Source organism: Antedon mediterranea, chromosome 3 (assembly GCF_964355755.1).
Source record: "Antedon mediterranea chromosome 3, ecAntMedi1.1, whole genome shotgun sequence".
NCBI lineage: Eukaryota > Metazoa > Echinodermata > Crinoidea > Comatulida > Antedonidae > Antedon > Antedon mediterranea.
Genome location: NC_092672.1, coordinates 8029136 through 8056015, shown reverse-complemented (window position 1 = coordinate 8056015; position 26880 = coordinate 8029136). Strand labels below are relative to the sequence as shown.

At 32.0% G+C, this 26880-nt stretch overlaps 1 protein-coding gene across 1 annotated transcript in view; it reads left to right on the top strand.

The window, feature by feature from the left end:
* Positions 1 to 26880, top strand: part of LOC140044750 (histone-lysine N-methyltransferase MECOM-like) — a 110849-nt gene that overhangs the window by 40250 nt on the left and 43719 nt on the right. The window contains exon 2 of the mRNA XM_072089394.1: positions 8139 to 8419. Within this exon, the coding sequence (XP_071945495.1) occupies positions 8139 to 8419 (281 nt within the window). The remainder of the gene's footprint in view (positions 1 to 8138; positions 8420 to 26880) is intronic.

Here is a 26880-nt window from a genome sequence, read left to right as displayed (position 1 = left end):
AATGGTAATTTATTACACTCCCCCCTCTTTCTGAGCTCAAAACTCTTTCTTGGAGTTTTGAAGGGCAAGTATACACGAAAGTGGCAAAAGTTAACCCACTCCTATTCTATAAAACTTAAATACGCCATAATAACATACAACATAATTATTAATGAAACCTAATAATGAACCAACAATATTCATGTCAATTTGTCGGAATGGTTCACTAATTATTGGCATAGGAATCATCTGGGCCTTCAATTTAGTTTTATACTTTGAAGTTTTCTGACAAATCTCACAAGTGTTGCAATATTCAGTCACATCCTTTCTAATACCAGGCCAAAAGAATCTTTGCTTTATCCTATCTAATGTCTTTTTTCTACCTAAATGACCTGCCAAAGGAATATCATGTGAGACTTTCAATACACTATTACGGCAAGGGTATGGAACTACTAATTGCTCTATTGGTTCTGTCTGGTGTTTAGTGAAAACCTGCCTAAATAAAATTCCATCCTTACAGACTATCTTTATAGTGTCATCATCCTTCTGTACTAACATCTGTTCTCGAAGTGAAATTAAAGTTCTATCCTTAACCTGATAATCCTTAATTTTATCTCTGCCAATATCTAAAATGTCTAATTCACTATCTTGGCTAGATTGAGCTTCCTTTGTTTTTGCAAACTCTTTCCTAACTTTTCGTTTCTCACTTCTGGTTTTATGAACTTTTTCCTTGGGAGGGTTGTTACTGAGTAGTTGGCCATCTAAATGTCCAAATTCTTCTTGAAAATTAACCACATCATCTAACTGATGTGAAATAACCCCAGAAGCTTTTTCCGACTTTAATTCGTTTTCCTCTCTTAGTTTTTCTTTTCTAGCATGATCTCTAGTGGCAACAAAACTATGCCTATCATGATTCTTATCCCTCTTTCCTAATAAGTCTCCAAATTTAGGAAAGTCCCTACCAAGAATTACATCTCTTGGTAAATCGCTGCAAACGCCAACCAACAAATTATGGTCTTCGTTATTAATCTTAATATTGACGAATGCAGTAGGATAGGCTTGGACATGGTCATGGACGCACCTGCATGTAATTTTAGCTTGCTCCGCGCGATTAATTTTCTTAGCCGCTACTAAATCAGAATGAACAAGTGTCATATCACATCCAGAGTCTATCAAAATTTCACAATCACATCCTTCAACTAGGCCTCTACAAATGTAAGGTGTACATGGTTTTGAAACAGTATCTGTCTTTGTCGACAAAAAGCCATCCTTACTTCGACAAAATCGTTCTATGTGGCCTACTTTTTTGCACCGTCTACAAACGAGAGGTTGTCTAGCGTCAGATTGTGATTTATGAAAGTTATCAGGGGGATTATTATTACCCTTACTGTCAACTTCAGGAGTGCCTTTCACTGTTTTCTCCTGGTTGTTTCTATTTTCGTGTTTTCTATTTTGAAACTTTTTCTCAAAATCGATACCTTTTCTAGCTTGAAAATAATTATCTGCTAATTCTGCAGCATTTAATCCAGAATCTGGTTTATGTTCTTTAACCCAAATTTGTACCCCTGTGGGCATAATATCTATTAATTGCTCTAAAATAACAATTTCAGCTAAATCATCTTTGCTTTTATCAGCAGGCCTAGCCCACTTAGTAAATAAATTTTTTAACCTAACATACATTTCTCTATAACTTTCTTCACTTTTCTTTTTAATTGACCTAAACCTTTGCCTATATGTCTCTTCAGTTATGTCATACCTTTGTAATATTGCTTTCTTCACTATGTCGTACTGGTTACTTTCTGTCACTGGTAGTGATGCATAGGCTGCTCTTGCTTTGCCTGTCAAATGAGGTATTAGTTTTACTACCCAGTGTTCTTTTCGCCACTCATAGGTGTTAGCAATACGTTCAAACGTAGTGAGATAATTTTCAATATCATCACTATCAGAAAGCTTTGCAATCTGAACTTCCTTCAATCTCATTATGTCTTTTAATCGTTTCTCCTCACTGTCCTTTTGCTTGTCCATTAACGCCATTACTAATGCTTGCTGTTTCTCCATATCTTCCCTACGTAAACGTTCTTGTCTTTCCATATCTTCTTTGCGTAAACGTTCTTGTTTCTCTATATCTTCCTTGCGTAAACGTTCTTGTTTCTCTATATCTTCCCGACGTCTTTCATTATCTTCTTGACGTGAACGTTCTTGTTGTTTCATCATCTGCTGCATCATAATATTCTGCTGTTGCATTTGCTGCTGCATCAACAACAAAAAGTCTTTTGAAAATGAGTCAGCCCCTGTAGGGTTATGTCCACTGGTTGGTCCAGACTCTTCTGCCTGTTGTTCAGGTTGAATTGATTGAACTGATTCTACATCCGAATCAGTTTCATCGCCGCCGCTGTATTCTCTACCGGATCTTGTTGTTGATTGTTTATCAGCCATTTTTTAAATCTGGATGAGGGTCTTGTTACTAGTTAATCGTAGTTACCGAGACGTTCACAAGTCTACTGTTCCAAATAAATAATGTACTGTTCTTAAAACAATGTTTGTGTACTTACGATTAAACAAAACGTAGCACCACGGCTTCCGTAAAATATCTCAGTATCGTAAGTACCACTTCCTCAAAATATCAATAAAAGTACAGTTGATCCTAAACAGCCACCAATCTATGGCAAAATACAGTAGATCAAACTGCTACCACAAAATATCACAACAGTACTGTAGATAAATACACAGTTAAGTCGAACAGTAGATCGAAATAACCGCTGCCACCAAATTATGTCACGAACTCCTCTCACGTATGTTTCCGAGCGGTTGAAAATACTTTAGGAACTCCCTTGTGACATAAAAGTATACACACAAAATCCACAAAGTTGTAAAATAACTCAAAAACAAAGCTTTAATTTCAATCAACTTCAACTTTCAACAATCCAGTAAGCACTTTAAACAACAGTTTCACAATAACTTTACAATATAATATCCAACCTCTAATCCAACCTCTAATCCAACAACCTTACAATAGTTTACAACCCTTTATATACAAGATGCTCCTATCCTTCTAGATCATTCTTTATACTTCTCATTATTACATGATTACAGTTTCTATTAATAGCACTTCTGGAATGTTCTTGATTGTTCTTATTAATTATACATGGTTTATTAAATCAAAACATCTTATTCTAGAATGTTCATGTAAATACTATGTTACTCTATATGTTAGGGAATGGTAATTTATTACAGTTTTATGAAGACCTGTTGCTTTTTTTATATATTATGAGTAGAGTAAGGGGTTTTCATTGATTGCTTTTTAACTGGGGTGGCTTTACTATCTGGCTTTAGATAAGTTTTAAAATAGAGACCTACATTATACTTAAGTTGATACAAAACTATATAGCTTGTAGATATCATTTTATTCGTCTCAACAAACGTTCATATCTAACAGTTTGTTTTAATTTAGAATTGATATTTTCTGCGATATAAATTAATGAAAACTCTGTTGTCCCATTAAATAATATAATTTATTGATTGATAAATTGATAGAATAAAAAAGACAATAAATTGGTTTTAAGTTTAGAGTTTAGAAAGATAATAAACTCATTAAGTTCCCAAAAAATAGATTGATTTTGATTGATTGTTTGTGACTGTACTTATTCTTGTGTATTCTCAATATTTTTTACTTGAAATAAACTGTAATTTTTTGTTGTTTATTGTTTTGTTCTTTAATGTATAAGGATAAAATTATAGATATTCTTAATAATTCCACACCATTCTCTACTTTTTTCATTACAAACACTAAATGTAACATCAAAATTTAAATTGATATATTCAATTATATTCTTATTGTTGAATATTTGTGTCTAAATTGTGAAATTATCATAATTATTAACACTTAATCTGTGATTCCCATATGACTATTATGTCTTGCTATCAGGACAGCAAACTTTAATAATGATATGATTTTAAATTTAACTTAAAAGCACATTGGCGCCAGGGTACTTTACTTGACGACAATGTCATTCATTTAATAATAAGGCATAGTATTATAAATTCAATTTTTGTTCACGAAGTTGATTTTTGATAAGCAAATTGAATGTAAATAAACCATTTAGGATGTGTTGAATGTGACTTGGAAGTTAGGAAATCTATCTGGTTGTTAAAGTCTGGTTAACATTTGGGAGGGGAAATGTTCTCAGGCCACACCCCTCTTCCTGTCTATCAATCATAAGTCACGGCCATTCTTGTATCAACGACTGATGATGTGCTTTTTGCGAAATCTGGGTTGGATTCTCAGGCTGTTTTAGGTCATTCCTTTTAATCGTAGGATATGATCAATCAATAGATTTGTCCCAGGTGCATACATTGCTATCATCGAGTATTTTCAGCCAAGATTTTCTTTGAATAGATCTAATTAGATATTACAATATCAGTTATGATGGCCTGTTATTTGTTTTCACAATTGTTTTCCATTCAAATGATGACAAACGATAAAGTTAATCAACAATTTATTAACATTTGAAATTAATTACATTCATTTTTCAAGTTTTCAGAATGTTTCATTTACATTCAATACAGTAAGTATACATGACTGTACAATTAATGCTAATTATTAAACAAAATTCCAAGCTTATGTTAGTCAAATTTATTTCAGTTCAAGTTTTCGCACCGCTCCGTTAGGCAGTTGTATTCAAGAAAACGAGAGCATTAGAAAACCATGGGGTAGCTTATAGTTTACTATGACTGAAAAAATGGGTATTTGGAAACTTGCACTGGGCATGTACACACCCCAAAGCACGTCTGGGAAAAGAGAGTTTATGAAATCATTTGCTGATGATAAATATTGAAATGCATATAGACGGTAGTTATCATCAGAGGAGTGGTGTTTTTTGTAAGAAATATTTCATGTTTAAAATTACTCAAAAAGGTATATGCAATAAAAACAAGTTCATAAAAAAACAGGTTATAAAAAAAAGTATTATAATGAAACAATTTAAAACAATAAAATGTCCTATGCTATCTCTCTGAGGTTAATCCAAAACATGTCTTCATCTGCTTATCATGCACAAACAGGCTTCGAACTTGTGCCATCTCATACAAATGCCTGGTTTCTTACCTTTGCGCCATGCAGCTCTATTTAATCTGAAACATGTATTCATCTGCCTATCATGGCCCTTGTTAAGTTTCCAGCTCTTAATAATCGTTAATTATCTCTTAATTAATTGTCACACATTATCTTCCTGTCTACTCCGTCTCATTTTAAAAACAACAGGTGATATTTCCCAGGTGGATTGCTTTATTTCTAAAAGTTTATCAGCTTATTAAACTAAAATAATGACTATTAAAAAGTCTATTCTAGTATTAAAGGTCTATTCACAAAATATTGAATGAATATGTGTTTTCCCGAAAACATACAAATAATAATGTCAATTAATAAATATTCAATTTTGCTGAAAAAATTCCTACCAAAAACGGTTTAACCAATTATGATTTATTGGACAAATGATTTTTTGTTTAATCCAATTTTTTGGTCACAGTGAATAATAATTATGTGAAATTAGAATGGCCTATTCAACATATTAATATATATTATATTATTATTATTGTATATTATATATACTTTTTAGTCAGACAATAATACATCTGATTAAAAAACATTTTTTAAATGGTATTGAACAATTAATAAAATATCTTTTCAAAGATGCAATTATTTATTTTCTAATTAATGATGCATTTTAAAATAAAAAACATCCAATTGTAAACATTAATATTTATATTCTATGGTTTTAGCAATTTATTTTAATATATTTGTAATTTTAATGTTATATATCATGTCTAGCCAATAATTGTCCTCTCTGATGTGAGAGATACAATTCAAAAAGAGTAATTCATACTCATGTTACTAAATTATGTGTAAGATACTATTAATTTAATTAGATCAGTTAATCACAGCTTTTCTTAAAAGTTAATTTTAATAGATATATTTTAATTAATCGTCAATTAGCTATTAATTTCAGTTTTCTATTTTAACCTTGCAAATATTAATGTTTTTAATATTTTTTCTTTCTATTTTGCTTCATGTTTGCCCTTTTAATTTAATTGGCTTCATTACAATCATTTCCAAGTTTCTGTCAATTTTCGTTCAATAGTTGGACGTCTTCCGCTATTTTACAAACACTGTTATGTCAGGTGCAATAATTTGATAAAAATATTTCACAAACTCATATATCAGTTTTTGTCTCTTGCGTTTCCTCCGTGACAATCTAATAATTTTCACCTACAGCGAGAAAAAATTGTTTAAATTTAAGGCGTATCGAGTATTTGCGAAAATTTGCCTCGGACACGAGAAGATGAGCAGTGGAAAGGAAACAAATTTCATGTAAACGCTGTTGGCAATTGCATGTTTTCACAAGTAGTTTAAGAAACTGTAACTTAACACATAGCTTACGGTTTTGACAAGCACACCGAGAATAGACGTGCGGAGCGGTCGTTTTTCTTTGGACAAATTGGAGTCCCGCAGTAGGTAAATGGGGTTAATTGTAACTGTAGAGAAAGCACAGTTTTTGTGAGCAATTGCGAGATAAGGAGACTATTTGCACAGGCAGGAAGAGCAGGAGGTGTCATAGCCCCAGGGCGTTAATCAGGCTCACCCGTGATGCGACTTCTTCGGCTACCACTAAGGTTCACTTCAGGTCATCGTAGAATAAATTAATTAAGAGTAGTGGGTTGCGACAAGGGCGTTATTTGTTTATCATCTGAGCCTATGTTGGTGGGACGTATTACATTGTACTGCCTGTAGGTGTTGCCACTTCGCTGCCTTGGTATTTTATTACAAAATATATGTTTAATTCACAGCAAAATAAAGACCAAGACATTTAGATAAATGGCACTAAAACTTTACAAAGAGATATATTTAAAGGAAAAAAAGAACTTGATAATAACAAAAACGTGTCATTCCTTTTTACTATTTTTTATTTAAAATAAAAAACAATGCTTGGTGATAAAATTATGATTATATTATGGTTTGATTTTTATATTGTAACTTTTGTCTACTAAGTATAATAAAGTGGATGATGAAATGATGAAACTGATCTGGTTATCAGATTGTTTTGGTCAATTTTATCTTCAATTTTGAAATAGATATCATACATTATTAGTTTAAACTTCCTTGGAATTAGGAAGGTCTTAAAGGGACTGGTCTAAAACAGTTTTTTTTTAATATCGCATTTAGGTTGATTTGTTGATTAAAAATGTCAAAATATTTTAAAAGAATTTTAGATGTTACTATTATCAATTTGTCACTAACATTGATTTCAATAATTACATACTTCATAATAGAAAGATGGAAGAGAACACTTTTTTCCATCACAGAATTTGGGATTTTTTAGGAGAAATCTTCGTTAATTGTTATACTTGTATAAGCATTTTGAGGGTTGGCACCCTGTTGCGGTGATGCTAAATCGTTGTCTTTTCTTGACGCCAATGTTTAGCCGAGCCTCCTGGGAACTTTGCCAATGGGCATGTCTTTTACTGATCTGTTTCATATTTGCATTCAAGCAATACCGTGACAGAATGATAAAAATGACAATGACATTAAAAATGACAAGGACGTTTAAAAATGACAATGACATCTAAAATAAATTAAACTGGTTGGAAATAATGATTGAAACATGGTTATAGAAGAATTTCAATTTGTTATCTTTCCATTTAAATTATTCAAATTACCTGTGTTTTTCTATAAATTTAATAAGAGGCCCCTTCTTTGGTACACCTGTATTCAGGGGACATCCCTATTAAAGGGCCTTTCACACCTGTTCCGACACGGTTGCGGTCCGGCGAATCGAACATAAATGTTTCGTTTTTACGACGTTCCATGCAGCCAAGCACCAATCGATATGCGCGTAGCCGCGTGAAAACGAAACATTGACGTTCGATTGGATTTGCCGTCGCCGGACCGGAACCGTGCCGGAGCAGGTGTGAAAGGCCCTTAAAGCAACGAACAAGTGGCAACCCATATTCAGAGGATGCCTCTAATAAGGGGACATTTTGAGAGGTTCTACAATAGTGATTATTTTGTGATGAATGGCAATTTTATGTTTTAAAGTAATTGTTGCCCTATTTCTTTTGATTTTATTCTTAATTTTAATAATATTTGTATGTTTGATTTCTAGATGAACTTGATGGTACCGACGGTACAATGTATAGTTCGGAACACACTAGCGACAATGAAACATCTTCGTCCACCTGTGGCGATGCGCAAGAAACGACCGGTAGCCCGTCACCAGTTTACATTCCAGACAATGTTGACTTACCACCACAATTTATACTACGTGAATCATTATTAGGAAGCATAGCGGTGTTCAGCCATGCGGATATTCCAGTGGGAGAAACTTTTGGCCCGTTTAAAGGAGTTGAGAAGGAGACGGTAACCAAAACTGAATTCGCATGCCAGGTATGATTACATTTTATAGGTACCGTGCATATAAAAAAAAATCACTTAAGTAGGTATCCTATCTTGATTGGTTGAAATGTGTATTCATCAACAGCAGCACAAATAAACCTGGTGATCTACAGTGTTCACATAAAACATCACGAGTAAGTTGATCATGATCAACTCTGAATGCAAAGTAAAGTCATAGTTTCAGTTGTAAGGAAAATGCATTTTGTCAACATTAGTTGTAATGCATTATGATAAACTGTAATTATCATTTAATCATTTACATTCATATAAGATTAAATGTTTAAAGATTTTTATATAATATAGGTGATGTTAAATACTTTGAGAATTAGGTTTGTCGGTCGACTTCGTTGAGTTCATCTTATTTTAGTTTTATTTGCTAAGAAATAGACCCATCAATTGTTTTACTCTTTGATGGACAATTTGGTCTGCAGACAAATTTATGGCATTTGGTTGAGAGATAGGCAACACTTGTTTTCTCATCTGTTCCATTGCCCTTGTCTTAACTTTAAGAATGTTTTCAGGTATTACAATCATTGAAGCCAGACAAATATATGTCATAAAATACATCATCCTCCTTCATCTCATCATCTATGTTTTCCTGTCCCCTCCCAAGACGACAATAACTGCAGAACCCACAGAGATACACCAGGTCAAAGTTGACTGGTTGTCATGGAAGCCACATGCCATTCTCTGTGTATTCCCATTTGATGAGACTGATGATGTTTGCGTTGATAGATATTTTTGATTTCTGTCTACAATCAACATCTGCTCATCCCATCATGCCTAGAGGATTATTCCCCTACCTAGTAATGAACCATGACCTTTCATGATGACCTAAGGGTCGTCTCAGGCCTGTTGATGTACATCCATGAGCAGGAGTACAACATTCTGTCTGGTAATAACTGTTGACAACATGATTACAACTTTCAATGGCACTGTGGCTTGGTGGTTGACATGCTTGCCTACCTATCCTAACATCTTTAGTTCAAATCATGTCATCAGAGTTCCATACTTTGTTGTAGATAGTTCAACTATCTTAATACCTACTATTCATATGAGACATAAATAAATGTTTTTGTCTTGAGGATACTAACTTTTTTTTTAAGAGTTTGTTTTTGTTTTAAAAGAGTTTGTAAAGGCAGTTAATTTGGTATACATTCACCACTGTCATACCATGTGATTTTTACCCAGACATGTATACACCATGCAATGGTTTAGTAGTAAAGCAGAATTTGCATAGTGTGATTATTTTTTCCGCAAATTTCTCCTAGCAATGTACACATATTCATTTTTTTTTAATTTGAGCACTGTGGAGTTTCTCGTTTAAGTTTAATATTGAAAGGAAAATGTAAAAAGTTACCTGAACAGTTTTTGTTTTTTTCCACTAAAGACTTCTTTAGTATATTTAATGTTATTGGTCTAGTATTGGACTAGTAAACATACTAATTGTGTGTGACAAATCATAAGCAAATCATAACAAAACCAAATTGGTGAAACCAGATAAAATTACTTGAAATTCAGTAATTGACAAAGTACAGTACATCTGTACAATTGATACCTCATTAAGTGTGAAAAACTCCCATTTAAATACAGGTGTCACTTCCCACCTGATTTCCAATAAAGAGTTATTGAAATAAATAAACATAACTAAGAACATGAGTAACAATTTATATGCATGTTTGACACTAAAGTCTTACATCACCTGCCCGAAAGTAATGCAAATTGAATAGATTCTCACAACCCTCGTACCCACGAGAATTCACAAGATCCGTGAGTGACATTGGGTTTCTGTGGGTAGTAAATATCTGGTTCAAGGTAATAGGAGAGATGTAAATAAGTTCATTGATTTAAAGTTCATGAAAATATATCAATTGTTTCTCTTCCTTGTTTTGTCCATCAGTGATGATTTTGCAGAGGCGGATTGAAAATTTACACATCAGGCCATGAATTGGTCATACAGTATCATAAACGAACAATATTTTCATTTTTTTGTTGAACATAGTTTTCCTTTTTGTCAATGAATTGTCAAATTTAATATTTAAAATCAACATTTGTTTTCCTCTTTTTACATATTCTTTAATACACTGATTTTTTAAATTATAATTTATAACTATAAATAAATAACTATACTGTATAATTATTTTTCAATAAAGTTACACATTATTTGAAAATGAGCCTTAGAAATACGCACAATGCTTAAATTTAAACAATTTTAAATCTTATAAAATTCAAATTAGTAGAACATATAAAAGTTTTCTTTTTTTCAAAAGTTGAAAAATTTACTGTCTACCTGAATTAAATTTATAATAATTATTACATAATATTTGAAAACATTACTTTCGGTCCAAAATGTTGTTAGTAGTAAATATTATTATATAGAATATTAAGAATACTTTGGACTTTTGCAAGTAAGAAAATATGAAAGCTATATCCATCATTAATTAAGATAAAGCTAGTTTTAAACTATAAATGAACACACTAAAAAAGAAATTCATATTTAATACTGAACAACATTGGAAATGAATGTTTTAACATTGAAAGTGTCATTCAGTATAAAGTTATATGTTATATATATAACACAATGCATTTTATAACAATAATTCTTAGATGTCAAAGTTCAAGTACTATGATATCTATAATAAAACATATTTATGTCTGATAGTTCAACAATTAAAATTGCCATCCATTGAATTCAATTATAATTGAATTGTCTGCTGAATTTTAATGACTTCCTTAATGTCTTTTCCAATAAGTTATAACTCATTATCTCTTTGCGTACAATAACATAGTAATGATAATGCTTAAGGTGAATTTAAAGTGAAATTTTTATTATTGAGAAAGGAAAAAAAATGCCTTTTATTTCTCCTGTCTTTAATTTCTGCAGTCTGTAATTTTCGCTTTTTAAAATTGTGCTTAATTCAATGTCTGAAAAAAAAATGTTGATGTCTTGGTGTGGTTTTGCTCAGACTTTTTTCGCACTATGATGCAACGCAAGCTCTGTCTACACTTTCAAACGTCACACTATTTTGATTAAGGACCATTCCATCACAAGCAACTTTGTGTAAAACTTTGTCTACACTATCAAACTAGTTTGACAAAAAAGTGTGATGTGCCTAAATATGGTAGTGATATGACATCATCATGTACATATATGGACACATCTCATTTTTTTGTTACATAAGATTTAATAGTGTAGACAGAGCTTTAGTTTAGGTCTGTCCCAGAGTAATTAAATAAGACCATTTACCATTAAGTAAAGATAGCCTCTACCAAAAATACTTTGATTTCTGTGATTTAAAATTATCTATCGTCTTCATTTGTTTTAATAAAATAAAATTACCAATATTTAATTTAAAGGCCATCTTCTCTTTTTTTTTGCAATTTTAATTCTTGCGTTTAAATAAAATGTTCGCAAACATTAAGACAATTTGAAGGTAACGATATTAAATGTAGCAAGTCACGTAATAAAAAATAACTGAAGAATAGATGAGCAATTATTAAAGGAAATTACCATATAATAAAAAGAGTAGAATTAATTATTTCAATAATGATTATATCATATTTATTGGGAAAATAATTTCTTTTGTATATTTCAATGTCAATTGCTTCTCATGGATACATATTAAAGTCTTACGGAATTCTAAAATAGAAATTGTTTTTGGGATACATCTTCTCTAGGCAACTGAAGTTTGAATTTTGGCACTGCATATGGTTCTTAACAAAAATGTATATTAAAGGTATGATCAGGTTTCTAACAATATAGTGTATAGTATTATGATATAGTCAGGTGAGTTTGAACAATTTTGTTTTTTAATATTTTATATATAAATTATAATAATATTAATTTTATGTCAAGTATGATGGTAAAGCTACATACGTCCAAGAGTTGAGTATTTTTATTTACCCTATTATTGTATTGTACCAAATGTGAGAAACGTTTGCCTGCCTCAAAAAACTTTATGACTGCTATCATACAATTTGCTTTGATGGAAAGTTATTTCTTCCATTTAAAGAAAAAATTGAAAGCTTTTTAAAAAAGAAAAATTTAAATAGCTGATTTAAGTTAGATTAAAGTTAAACGTTTCCTATCCAATTTCAACAAATGTGAATTCATCCATTGGTCTTTCAAAATTCTGCAAAATTCTTTTATTTCTAGCAGAAAAGTCAGGTCATTTTATACTTTTGTATAGTATTCTTCACTACCTGTATATTCTGAGATGTCTTCAGGCCCTCTAGCTTAGGCCAACAATTTATTTGCATGTTGATTGATGGATTAACTCCCAAGTGTCATATATTTATGTTACCTATTAATCGATTATATAACTGCTTTGTTTCGTCTGACCGCATTTCCAATATTACTTTTGTCATTCTAATTGACCACATTAATATGAAAGTTATTAATCTTCATTAAAGAGGGATATCACTTTCACTGAATTTGTTATTTACAATATATTTTACAAAAAATTATCAAAAAAAATAATTTTAGAATTGACCAATTCAAATTGTGTAAATCGCTATTGAAATATACCGGTACTTATTTATCTACAAAATTTATTGAATAAATTTTTTTTATGAATGTATTTTGAAATGTATTAGTGTGGACGGTACTGTTCGTAACCGCTTCTTCTGGTCACCCAACTTGAATTCATAGTCAGTGTGAATGCAAAGTAATCATTAAGTCCATCCTTCACTGTTTTCAACAGCATAGTGTATGTGTGGAACTTTAACTAGTACAGATACAGAGGTTTTTTTTTTTATTGATACTCAAAGAGCTTTTTCGTGTTCCTTATTTGTGTTAATATGCGTTATCTGACAAGATGTTATTACAGAAATGATATGATTGTCAATATACTCTACTTTTGCTATTGATAACTATAATTGAGTATTTATTAAAAATTTCATCATTCTACTCAGCATCCAATATTGGCAAGTATTAAATCAAGAAAATGAACGACAAAATGAAAATTGAGTTGAATATAGAAAACTTGAAACCAAAAGTTGCATTGTACGATGTCCATAGCAATTATGTTTGTATTGTGAATTGAGTAGATCTGACTGGATCCCCACGTCAACTTGCTGCTGAGGGACGTTCACTTGTATTTACATGTCCTTTTTAATTGCTTATTAATTTCTGTGTGTTCTAATTATTATATCGATGTTAAACATGTAGATTTGTGCCAAAGATAGGTTTTATTAGGTTTCACAAATCACTACGGTCCTAGTGACATAGACGCGTGTAAGTGCGTGGTACAATGATCCTATTAAATATGGAAACATGTTATTTGTTTTTAAAATTAGTCTATTTCCTAACACAAATTTTAGTTCCCTTTTACAACACTCTGTATTTGTTTTTTTTTGTAAGTTATATAATTTAAACAATACAATATAACATTTGTCCCAGAAAATGTATATTACATACTCATGGCTGCTAAAGAAAAAAAAAATGTAAAATCATATTCTCTCATCTACTGGTGGTTATGTCTCTCAATGCAACTGTGGGGTGTGTTTTTGAAGGACCTACAACCAAATTTTGTTGATTTCTAGTAAGCTAAGGACAACTAAATTTTGTTGATTTCTAGTAAGCTAAGGACAACTAAATTTTGTTGATTTCTAGTAAGCTAAGGACAACTAAATTTTGTTGATTTCTAGTAAGCTAAGGACAACTAAATTTTGTTGATTTCTAGTAAGCTAAGGACAACTAAATTTTGTTGATTTCTAGTAAGCTAAGGACAACTAAATTTTGTTGATTTCTAGTAAGCTGAGGACAACTAAATTTTGTTGATTTCTAGTAAGCTAAGGACAACTAAATTTTCCATTAAACAAAGTTGAATTTATTCAGACAGATAATATTGTTTCTTTTTTATATAGTTAAAACAAAATTTGTAAACAAAAAAAAAGTAGGCTTTACTAACAAAGTAACAGGAAATTAGTGAAATTAACACTTTGCATAGTCTCCTAAACGAATTATGATTGGCTATCGCAAAAAAAGATGCGTGATGGGAGAAAAACAGGTCAACTCTTGTCTAAACACCTGAGCCATGTGAGTAGGCGAGATTTCATAGAACGGAAGGATGGGCAAAGAGAAAGGATTGTGTCTCAAACTCATTCTTGTTGAGATAACGGTAGATGGGGGAAATTCTGTATTTCCGGGTGTTGCGAACATGTTGTCATGGTTTAGCAAGAGATTACGATTTCACCTGATGTGAATCAGTCGATGTGATTAGCATTTTTGATCATGAATCTTGACGTATGACCTTATTTAGTTAAATCTTAAAAATTTGAAAGTCGTTTTCATTTGTATGTTTTCCTAAGATAATTTTCTGTAATTATCAGATATATCAGACAGAAATATAATTATAATGGTTTTTTGTTGTTTTAAAAGTTTGTTAAAGTTACATTTCATAAAAACGGCAATAATTCTAATACAACTGTTCTATAATCACTGAATTGGATTAATATTTTCAAATAATTTTGCCAGTTTTTAAATTAAAATATGTAAAAATATTTGCTCATTTTGAAAACTGACTTAAGCAATCTCATTGACTAAAAAAGAAAGATAAGATGATATTTTGTCTCACCCTTAAAATTTACTTAAAATAAATTGTTGGAAAAGTTAAATGGATTTATTAAATGATAGATGATGACAGAATGGGTTTTGAAAGTCTTTAGTAAAAAGAAAGGAAGACTTCATATTTACAAACCATACTTGATTTTATCTAAAATAAAATCGTAATTAATATTTCCTTAACTATCGTCACATGATCATAATACATAATGGACCCCTAAAGCCTTGTCTACACTATCAAACTTCATGTGACAAAAAACATGATGCATCCATATATTGACATGATGATGTCATATCACTATCTAGAGGACATAGCTTTACAGATAGCAATTGCAGGTTTTTTAACCCATTATTGCATTGGTTGATTTTTAATTTACGCAAATTTTTAGATTTTGCTCGGAGTTGTTGAATTATTTTACAACTTAAAGATGTTAAAGTTACTAAATATATTGTTATTTTGTTAATTCTATTTATTTATATACGATTTTATCTTTGTTATGCAATCTGGTAATTATAGTAAAATTTATTTTAATTAGTGTTAATAATTGGCAATTTACCGAGGTGATGAGCTAACACTTTTTGTTTTGGTTGCAAGACAGCTGCTGAACAGTTGCTGATTTATCTCAGGTGCTATTTTGAATCATTGTTCGTTTTCATAGCTGCAACTTCTCACTTCTCAGGTGTTTCCTTTTTACGGAGACTCCCCTGCCTATTGTTTTTTTTTCACATCGCAAACTTGTTGAACTAATTTCAGGTCGTTCAACTCTGGATATTGTACGCTTGGTGGTTAACCAGGCATATATAGCATGGTAAATATTATCAAGTGATAAGATAAAAGAAGCTACAAAGTGATTGTTATAAAGACAATAGATTAATAAGATGAAATATATGGTTGTTAATTTAATGGTTGTTTATTGTTTGTTTAGAACCAGATTACAGCTCTTTGTGTATTGTTTTTCACCTGTTAAAGATATATCATCAGGTTATATAGCTATTGTGAATATCATTTTATCTATCAATGTAAATAGGATAAGATTAATATCTGTGTGAACTCATTTATTTGTCTAGCTTGGGTGTTATGATAACAACAAAAAAGAATAACATAAAGAGAATTATTTATGATGTAAATCATTATTTTAATGTATGAAATTCAATAAAAACTTTACACACAAACAAAATTATTGTTTCAAAAAAGTTTGCAAAAAAAAACAATGCGTAGTAGAAGAAAAAAAACCAGTCTTTTCCAGCCATGCCCAGTTTACCTGCATAAACCAACAATAAAAACCTCTCTCCTGAAGAGAGGATATATTTACGACAAGAAGAAATTCAGTTAACACCCCATTTGGAAACCACACCTTATGTTTAAACAAATTTGTATTTGTATATTGGTTAGTCATTGCATATTTTAATTTTTTCTAAATGATGTTCTTATATTGTCCAATATTTTTGCTAGTCATACACCAACTAAATCCCAAGCCAACTTTTATAATGCCTTGATAAAAAAGTACATGATATTTAATAGTTATTTTGATTAAAACAGTGACAAATACTATGCAATAGGGAACGCAATCTCACAAAGCACATATTTTCAGTGCATGGTTTTACACGTACATTTAAGTACACGCTGTCTTCGTACACGTAGGGCCAAGTTGGTTGGGATTGATAAATAATCCTGAAAACAAACCAATTGAAGCAAAAAGTGTTTTTGTATAGTTAGGCATATGACAAGTAAAAAATTGACTAACCTGAGTAAAGTACGGTAGCTAAACGCAAACAGCACTTGTGGATCAGTCATTTTTGGCCAAAACGAGTAAACAATACAGACGATTTTATTACAGCAGAAACCGTTTAATTGAAAAACAGGAAGCGTATGTAGATACAAACATGAAAAATAAACGAGTAAATTTAGAATCTCATCGTATTTTCCAAAGATGTCTTTTCTACCCATCCCCTGTGTATCATATTACTTTTCAACAGTAATTTAAAACATCCACAAATGATTTTTACATAATTTATCATTGTCTGTCACAATCTTTTCAGTGACCTGAGGGATCAGGCTGCGTCTCTGAGGAGCACGGGCGGACAGAATAAAGATAGGAAGGTTGAAAGAAAAAAAAAGGTGAAAAAGAGGTCAGATCTTATGACCTATTGTACTGTAAACCCCCCTTCCTGGACACAGTTGATCCGCTTATGTTTCTGTTTGTAGATATTTATTCCCATAGTGATTAACTGTCGACTCTCTTGTATCGCATTGGTGTGTTTTAGTATCACGGTACAGTGTGACTTTAAGTAATCCTTATAGGAAACTAAGGCTATCTTTACAGAACACCTGAACGCATTTAAATCCTGTAAGCTTACTTCCAGTGTGCTACTAACAACGACTGCTCTCATGCTAATTGGTCACCTCTTCAGGGAGAATGTGCTTATTATATATTCAATTCATTATCTTCCTGAAAATATGTTTGTCAGTTTTTTCCCCGGTTTATTGAAGCCATATCATTAATTTCGATGTGTTGTTTTTTAACGCTTCATGACAAAGCGTTTCTCGCACTAAGCCTCGACGATTTTTATTAAAGTAGGTGCATTTATGAGTCTTAGAAAGACTTAGTTTTTCTAGTTTTTAAATTACATATACCCTACCTGGTTTATATTTTGTTACAGCTATTATTAGTCAGATTGTCTGCATTGATTTGTATTCATTTTATTGCTTTCTTTTAGAGTAATAAAGCTTTAGGTGATCTGCACTAGGTAGATCATCTGTTGTATTAAAGCCGTTTTTAGTTGTACAAATCAGTGGTGAACCCAGGATTTCAAAATAATCAGGGGGTGGGGGAGGGAGAAGGTGTAGCTTTTTGCATGGGCCTAAAAATTCTTCAGCTACTTTACTTAACAATATTAATATCTTTAGTTTGATATTTCTTATACCAATTACGCCCGGTGAACACTATTTTTACATACATCATCATTTGAAAACAGCCATAAAGACCAGGAAATCACCTTTCTTCAGTTCTGATATCATTTCGTGATTGGTTTTTCATGACGCAACCAGGGATAATGAGATCCTATCATGATGGTCTTAAATTACGACGATAGATAAAGATCTATTTTGTAATAAACGTCTGATAATTAAGAAGACCTATCAAGTACGTCTACTAACTTTAAGCTAGGTTGATATTCGAGGCGTCTCCATATGAATTGTTTAATTATAGGAGATGATCGTGAACTCTATGGACAATAGGTCTCTTGTAAATGCTTGGTAAGAAGATACACTTTGCATTGAGAGCTTTTTAACTTGTTGATTGCTCAGTTTAATTAATGCACTCGATATCATTGTCATCCTACTTCTCTTCGCTAGTTGTTATATTGATAAAGGAGATGTAATCAATGACTGGTCTATGTAATAATTAAATTTGACGATTGGTCCGTAGTACATCTTTTACACAGTGGATGGAACAGTTTCTTTACTTTAAAATAAATGTCACAGCTGCCAATATTTTTTTAAATGAAAGTGGCACAAAATTTTAATTTTTCTAATACCACATTTTTGTTGTTGAAATCACCTATATGGATAATTTTTCATCTGATTGAACTATCTCTTTAAACTTAATTTTACAAATTGTTAACTATAGAGGGTGCAATCTATTTGCAGAGTCTTGAGGAGTAGTTTTATATTTTTAAAACTTGTTTGTAACTTTATAGTCAATAGTATTATTTTTTAGTTGCTCAGAAAAAAAGATAATTGATGATAATTTATATAATTGATTCATCACAATGTTTGTAAGATTTTAGTACGGTATTCAGTTAAAAATAATTGTCAACATTGGTATCATGTTGTCCTTTGATGTGATATAAAAAGCATTGCACTTGTTATCATAGTACGAATATAGTAACGGAAATAGTTACAGGTTTCAATGAACCCTAAAATCAGCCGTAGGTGAAAATAGTAACAAGCACATGAGGAGGCTGTCAGGCTGGCAGGGTGCGTGTTTTGCCAGCAATTAAAAGATGCTGCACTTCGTCAGTGTTAGCCGGCTTCTACAGGTGGAGAAGTATCCCTCCAGCGATCGTGTACACACACCTTAAGGTGTTGATTACCAGTATTACACATCTACCTGGAAGAAGATGAAGCTAGGCCCCCTAGGTTATATAAACTTTGAGGTTTTATAGTAATTCTGTTTCAAATTGTGGGAAAAAAAATAAAAGATGACCTTGTGTTTAGTAGAGGCTTTGAAACTTTTATCACAGCCAGGGGCCTGGAAGATTTTAAACTTGACCAGACCTTAGACAACCAAAGCAGACAGATCATTAGCGAACTGAAGGACAATTAAAATTGGTCACGAAGTTTAGCGTCATTTTCACTATCAAAAATATTCTGGTTTATACAGGAAGCGTTGAAAACGTCTTCACCATGTTGCCAATAAATTTAGCATTATCCTGCACACGTCGTTATCACGGCCGGAACCAATACCGCAAATTAAAAAGCGTGATTTCCACTCGTTGTCAGATGAAAAAAACCATGATTGACGGTAACACAGAGAGACCCTGCTGAAAAACAGACAATTCTAATTAACACAATTTCAAAAGTTTGCTATGTTTACCACCATGATTGCTTTTTAGTTACTTATAAATATCCATTGTTTCAACAGGACTCCTATAATGTAATTAGTCTCATGGATACATTTTGTACTAGGATAGGATCTCCTGCTGGGTCTAGACTATATGTTTCAAATTGCCTTTGAAGATTACCGACCATAATTTTTGTTTGTATAACTGACCTAAACTGCTAGTAGATTAACAACTATATTCTTAATTTTTATCATCTTTCATCTAAATAATTAAATCATCTATGTGATTTATATAACACCTGTATCGTTTAAATTGTCTGGAACTATTTTTTACAGGTATAAAATGAAAGAAAACGTTTTAAAGACCTTTTTTTATTGATGGTTATAAACGAATAAAACAACCTGTTATAATTGGTAAGCCTTTTAAAACAATATTTTGGAAGTCATTTGAATAGAATTAAAAAGTGTTTATTTCTTCTAGAATATATATATTTTATTATAAAGACCATACTTCAGGTTTAATCATTTTTAGAAAAAAGAGATTTTACTTTCACATATTTTTTTATTCATCAGCAAATTCATCAGTGAGAAATAAAAAAAGGAAAGAAGATTGGAGAAAAGGGCAATTAAGAGATGAAAAGGAAGCATAAAAATGCAAGATGAGATAGATTGTGTCCCTCAAAATTATGAGAAAACATTTAAATATAAATTTAAACATATGGCAATGTTAACATTGCATTTAATACATACTAAATATTAAGCATTTTACCAAATTAAGGTTTTTTTTGTATAAAAAGTTTCATTTTTTACAATCTCTTTCTCCCTTTTCCCAATCGTCTTTCCCCTGATGATAGGATGTGATTGACTGTGTTTACATGTGCAGTCTTGTGTCTTAATATTATGACAAACTTTTCGGTTAAAACATCAATCAATCAACAACAAATGAAACACTTAATGATAACATTTGTGTCTAGTATCATTATTTGACAGTCGAACGGTAATGAGGGTCGCTCTTGTGAGCACACGTATGTCCCCAGACTTGCTGCGTTTATCTACGATGCGTAATATTTGGTCTTTTTTTAACATAGACGTTTCAATTTCGTAGCATCTGTCATATTTTATAATGCATGATGTAAGAATGGTTGTTATGCAAAAAGCTGATAAAATGTCTTCAAAAAATAAAAATTATCGAAAATTTGTAATAATTTAATTTTGGTAACTTGTTTTGTATCAATTCTAATTAAGTTTAGTTGATTTTTTAAAATGTAATCTGTCAAAACATATAGTGGTAATCTGCACTAAGAAACTTACAACCATGGAACTATAATATAGTATAGTTCCATGCTTACAACATACCTTATAAAGTACTGTAAATGTATGCACATTTATATCACAGAATAGCCATATATCACCTCACATGTCCATTAATTACATAACAGCCATGATTGACAGCTATTGCAAAGTTATCTTTTTTATTTGGATTAACAATTCCAAGTTTTATGAACATTTTAGATTTTTGTTATAAATTGAAAATGTCTGCCTCCAATTAAGAAATGTTCCTAAAGAAGGGCCACCTATGGTATACCATAGCATATCAAGGGTTGTGAAAAAGAGTAAAAAATTAGGGACCCCTTGGATCTGCCTATGACTGTATAGTCCTGATAAATCCCAAAATGCCTAGTTGTTTTAATAGGCCTAAGTCCTTGGGCTTAATGGTGGTCTTGAATCACATTAGTTTCTTCTGATATTTTAAGACTAATAGAAAACATGACTATCATATTAACCAGCTCTTGTAATATTTACTCTGGTTTTAACTTATTTTTATCTTTTAAACCAGTTAAATATTTTATCTTCTGTGACTTAATGGCTGCACTTATAAGTCTCAACGTAAAGCAAGTTTTAAGTAAGAAATAAAGTACTTGTTAAATATTTGTTGAAAGTCTTAAAAACTTCCCAACTTTTAACTTTTAAACAAACATTGTTGGCCACATTTCACACTTTTTAAGCTCATCCTATTCGGTAATTAGCACAGGAATGTTAATTGTTAATATCACAAGGAACTAGTTTATTTCCACAGGTGGTTGATAGTACAGTGCTCAAATTATTGTATGCAGAATGAGATGGGATACATTTTTCAATAAAACTTTTGGATCACCTTTGTTGGTAAATCCTTTTGTTACCTCTTATTACAATAACGATATTTGTTATTTTTTGCCAAAATTAATAAAATAAATAAATATGAAAATAGAAGTAAAAATAAAACTACTTTTGATAATAAAACAAGTTTCCTGTTTTGTCCAAACAGCAAGAGGCATATTTTTGCAATTTAGATAGATAGAAATGATTCTTTCGTGAGAATTTTACATAAAATTATGTAGCTTAAATAACAAGACTCAACATATGTCTCGTAATGCAATATTCCAACTGACTGTTCAACTTCTTTGAGAAAATATTAAAATAAGAAATCAACTCTCAAGATGTTGTTGTATTAATTATATTAATACAAGATTCTATCCCATGAAATGTGGCAAATATAAATATAGATATAAACATGATATCATGAGAACATTTTATTTTCATATCTTTGGGGTATGTTAGGAGAGTTACAGATGGAATAACGTTGTGATTCCGTGTTTCTTTGCATTTGCCGATCTCTGATTCCTAAGAAAATATCCGATTGTTGTTTTCATTGAGTGTCGGTGGACTTGGTTAAGAAACCTCAGGTTCATTAAAATGCATACTGCCCCGAAGTGATGTTTGTGTAAGTTTGATCCCACCTTAGCCTGTACACCTGTATGTAATGTTGCAGACATGAAATATCACAAGCATTGTATCATGTCAAACTATCCATTTTTAACTTGTTGATAAGTGTTTCTCCCAATCAATGAGACTTAATGATAAGGAGTCCATGCTGGGTTTTCAAGCCCTTCTGAGGCTTGTCACAACATTGTGCTATGAACAGGGTCGTTGATATCTGTTAATTGGCTGATTCCATTCGCAACAATATCTCCATTATTTAATCACTATTATTTGTTAGGTCTGTGATGGCTCAAGTTCTCGGCTGAGGGGTAGAGTTTAAGTTGAGTAGGATCGGTTGAGTGAGCACATTCGATGTGTGTCATTACCATCTAAGATGCCTTCAGGGCTAGAGCTAAGAAGTCTCCTGTTTACACACACATTGCAGGCAGGTTCCATAGCACAAAGACTGCTATAGTTCTGTTTAGGAGGTTACAATGGAAGCTGAAAGAAGATAATTGGGTGGTTTTGATCAGTCCTTTGTGTGTCTTAAAACAGGATTAAAACTTCTGCTTCGCTACTTCTTTAGACATCTGACAAGTTCATTGAATTTCGGCTCTAAAGGCTTCAGGCAATCTTGTCTATTCTTCTGTTTCCGTACAGAGTTACTCTTCTATAAACTATAGGTGTGATACACAGCAGGAGGCCTCTTTTCACATTGCTACTCCTTTTGTGACACTTTTGATCAAACTCGTCATGGGAATATTTAAACTGGGCGATAACGTTTTTCTTTTTCTTCCAAATCGTGGGAAATTTTGTAACCATAGTAGGTATTATTTCGGAGAATAGAAAGAAATAAATCAACATCACACTTGAACGTCAAGTTGTGTACTTTCACTCATGGAGGGGGCCCTCAAAATCATGTTTTATCTGTCATTTGTGGACAGTGATTCAAAGATGATAGTAATGAAATGTTTAATTACTCGCAGAGACACGAGTGAGAATGTAATAAACGGTATAGTGTTTAGCATGACACCTTCAAGGCTAGTGAGCCATAGGCTGCAGTCTGTCTTGAGTTGCTAAAACCAGATGCGTCGCAGAGCCTTGTCATCGTTTGTCTCTGATCACATTAAGACCAGGTGACAACAATCGCAATATTCCGGCATCATCTCTGGTCCCTCCTGGGTGACATTTGGTGGGCAGATTGTGGCTAGGCTTCGTAACACCAGGTCTGCTGATTATACCTGGGCCGGCTGACACATTAGCTGATTGGCCACCTTGGTTAAGCCCAGTCGGCCAAACCCAGACAATGACTTGTAGACAATTAACTTGATCAATATGGGGTGTGGGAAAAGGCACAAAGCCAACACTCTTCCCACACAGTTGCACGTTGCTTACAGGCACATTACACCCCACATATGATGTAATCAATTACTTGTAATTCATCCATATCAATATTGTTTGTTATTATATTCTATTTTAGTTTGTTTTATAAGAAAATATTAGATAATACATTATACATGATGTAGAACAGATTGTGACACATACAAAATATTTAGAAACTTTCTTAGTAAGATTATCATAGAAAGATATTTGTATGTGTTAATCGGGTATTAGTCGTATTATATACTGTCATAGTTAAAGCACCAACCAACAATATTATATATATATTAAATTACAAATAGTCTGCATCAAGATTTTAAAATGAGAAAGGGATTAATATATTTATATAATTAATAGATATATATTAAACATATCAAATTTAAAAGTAGGTAGCCTGTTTGATTTCGATTTATTCATTATATTGTTTGTTAACTTTTTTAAATTTAGAAGACAAATTCATGACTATGTACGAAAGTTGATACTAATTGTAGAAAGATAGGAGATTTGTAAAGGAAGTTCCATTATTGAATACAAATTACACAAGGAAGGAACAATAACTTAACAAATAGAATTAATTTTACAAAAGCTAAGCCTCTCATTTGAAAAATGTTACAAAGAAAAATGAAAGTAATAACGAAGGAAGAATAAGGGGTAGATTGCTTAATACTATGACGATAACAAGAGAGGAAAGGTACGGATGAAGATAAAAGTATATTACTGACCCGTAATCTGTACGAATTGGACCTATACAGATTATGAAGGCCGTCTTGATATTGATCTACCCGTGGAATTATTTGTCTGTAAGCCAATGAGAATGTTATGTTGACACCGACGTTTGTAAGCTTAACTACACAGAGGTTATTGTACTTTGACCGTACCTCTCGCGCATGGTACCTGCTTAGGAGGCGATTCCTTCCACAGGATAACCAGACGTGTATATAGTTGCTGCTGAACAACAGCGCATCCATAGACACGGTGTCGTGGCACCTGAGAACGGTGGTCCCTAGGTAGCGAACCCGTCTCTAGAGTTTCCTCAATATAGTATCTGTTTCCTGTGATGTCACCGAGTGCCCTTTTTATGAATCCTCAGTGGAGTTCCTACCTTTCTCGATGCTAGGTTCAAATAAACTGACACGCCATGATGCCCTTAGATATTTCTCCCATCCCATATTAGCTACTGTTCAGAGTGAAACTATGCGAGTGTAATACTTTATGACGATGTTTTGGATCGTAGACAAGGAATACCGATTGGTTCATAGGAAGATGATCGCATATTTTCGCAGATGTTTTTGGTTATGACTGTTGTGCTGGCTAGGCTGCCAAGATACACAGACGTGTATGGCATCATCAGATAAAGACTCATTCTAGGCCTCTCCCTTCTTTTGCTAATCTTTTAATGCGTTATTGTCACAATCTGTACGGAAAGGTTTTAGAATGAGAAATTTCTTTTCTCATATTGATATCAAATTGTTGCAGAGGAACCAGATGCGATTATTTGTTACTTAAAATATTTTAATTTTCCTTGAATTTAATTGGAATTAATCCTAAAACATTGATTTAATAATGAATTATTTTAAAGTGTAATCGTTACAAACATTCATTTTCAATAATAGTGTTGGTATGAATAATAATGAATGTTAATATAGGCTAATTTTTGTTCTGAATATTTGATTATAAAAACGTATATTTAATTATCAAACTTAGTTTTCTAAATAATAGTAAATGAATAAATATTGAAATAATTTAGTAGAGAGGAGTGGGTAAGAATTATATCAACCACACCCATTTTTACATCTGTTTGAATTTTCAGTTCATTTTTTTTTCTATAGATGACTAAAAAGTATATATTGTAAGCAAATTGTTTGAAGTCGAGTAAAATAATATTTCAACGGAATGTTGATAAATCAACAAAATGAATACTGTGTTTCGTTCTGTTCTTCCTCTAGATGAATCTGCCTATAGCCATCAACACCCACCCACTCTCGCCCCTGTACACCATTGCAGGTGCAAACAACGTTACTACGGCTCTATTTAGACCCATTATTAATTAGCGTGTATGCAAGTAATTAACAATCTATGAATATACAATGCATTAGCTTTCAGAATTGTTTGCTTTCGTTTTAGTTGGTTGATGTAATGCGTAGAATATGAAAGTTTGTTTTCACACTAATTAGGGACAAATCTTTCACTAAGTACTGGTATTCCCAGATTGTGGGTTACTGATCTTTACTCGCTGTTTCTTATTTTCTCTTGGTAGCAACGTTTCCCGTATGTCATGGTATATTCCCATCCTGTTTTCCATCGATTACCAATGCCTCTGAAACGCGTGTCAAAAACTATTATATCATAAGTGTCTTGTTGATAGCTCATAGTTTAAACAACATCGCACAAGATTGAAAGTAAATTGTGGCGAGTTAGAGCCTTCAAGTGGTATTTACTAGATAAATGGCGACATATACTGGAAGTCAGTGGGCTTAGCTCACAAGAAAGAAAGTTGCGATTGAGACACAAAAAGCTGTGTTTAACATAATAGTTGAGTTACTTTGACAAGTGTGCCCTGTCAAATTTTATTCATGAGAAGACAACACAAAACATGAGAAGGCAATCCATATTATCAACAAATAATAAATTAACATAATGATGCAAACCTTGTGTATTTCAATTGAATCATGGAGAAATAAGTTTACTAACTTATTTCTCCATGATTGAATACAGTAATTATGTTGCATAGAGAAAATGAAAACCATCTTTGAAATTATATATAAATGGTGAAGATGAAAATTCTGTGAAAATAAGATTAGAACCTGGAATCTTCTACTTAATATACAGATATCTTACCATTAGACCACAGAAGCTTGTGGTATTGTTTCAACTCAGTTTGGATAGTGATTCTTATGTATTTTATCGTTATTAGGGTTATTTAATGTTGCCATTTAAGTTTTAATGCTTTTATTTCTTGAACTGGTTCTAAATAAATGTTGTTGTTTAGAGCTTCTCACTGCCTGTAATTAATTTTAACTACAACAAATAATCTTATATGCATAGCCATTATACCGTACACTAGGTGGAACATTTAAAGTTTACCATTCTCCACCTCTTTAAGGAAATAATTACACACTACACAGTAACGTAAATTGTATTCTTTAGTGATGAACTTCACTTTACAAATAAACTTTAGTATTCCCACAGTATTTTCAGACAAG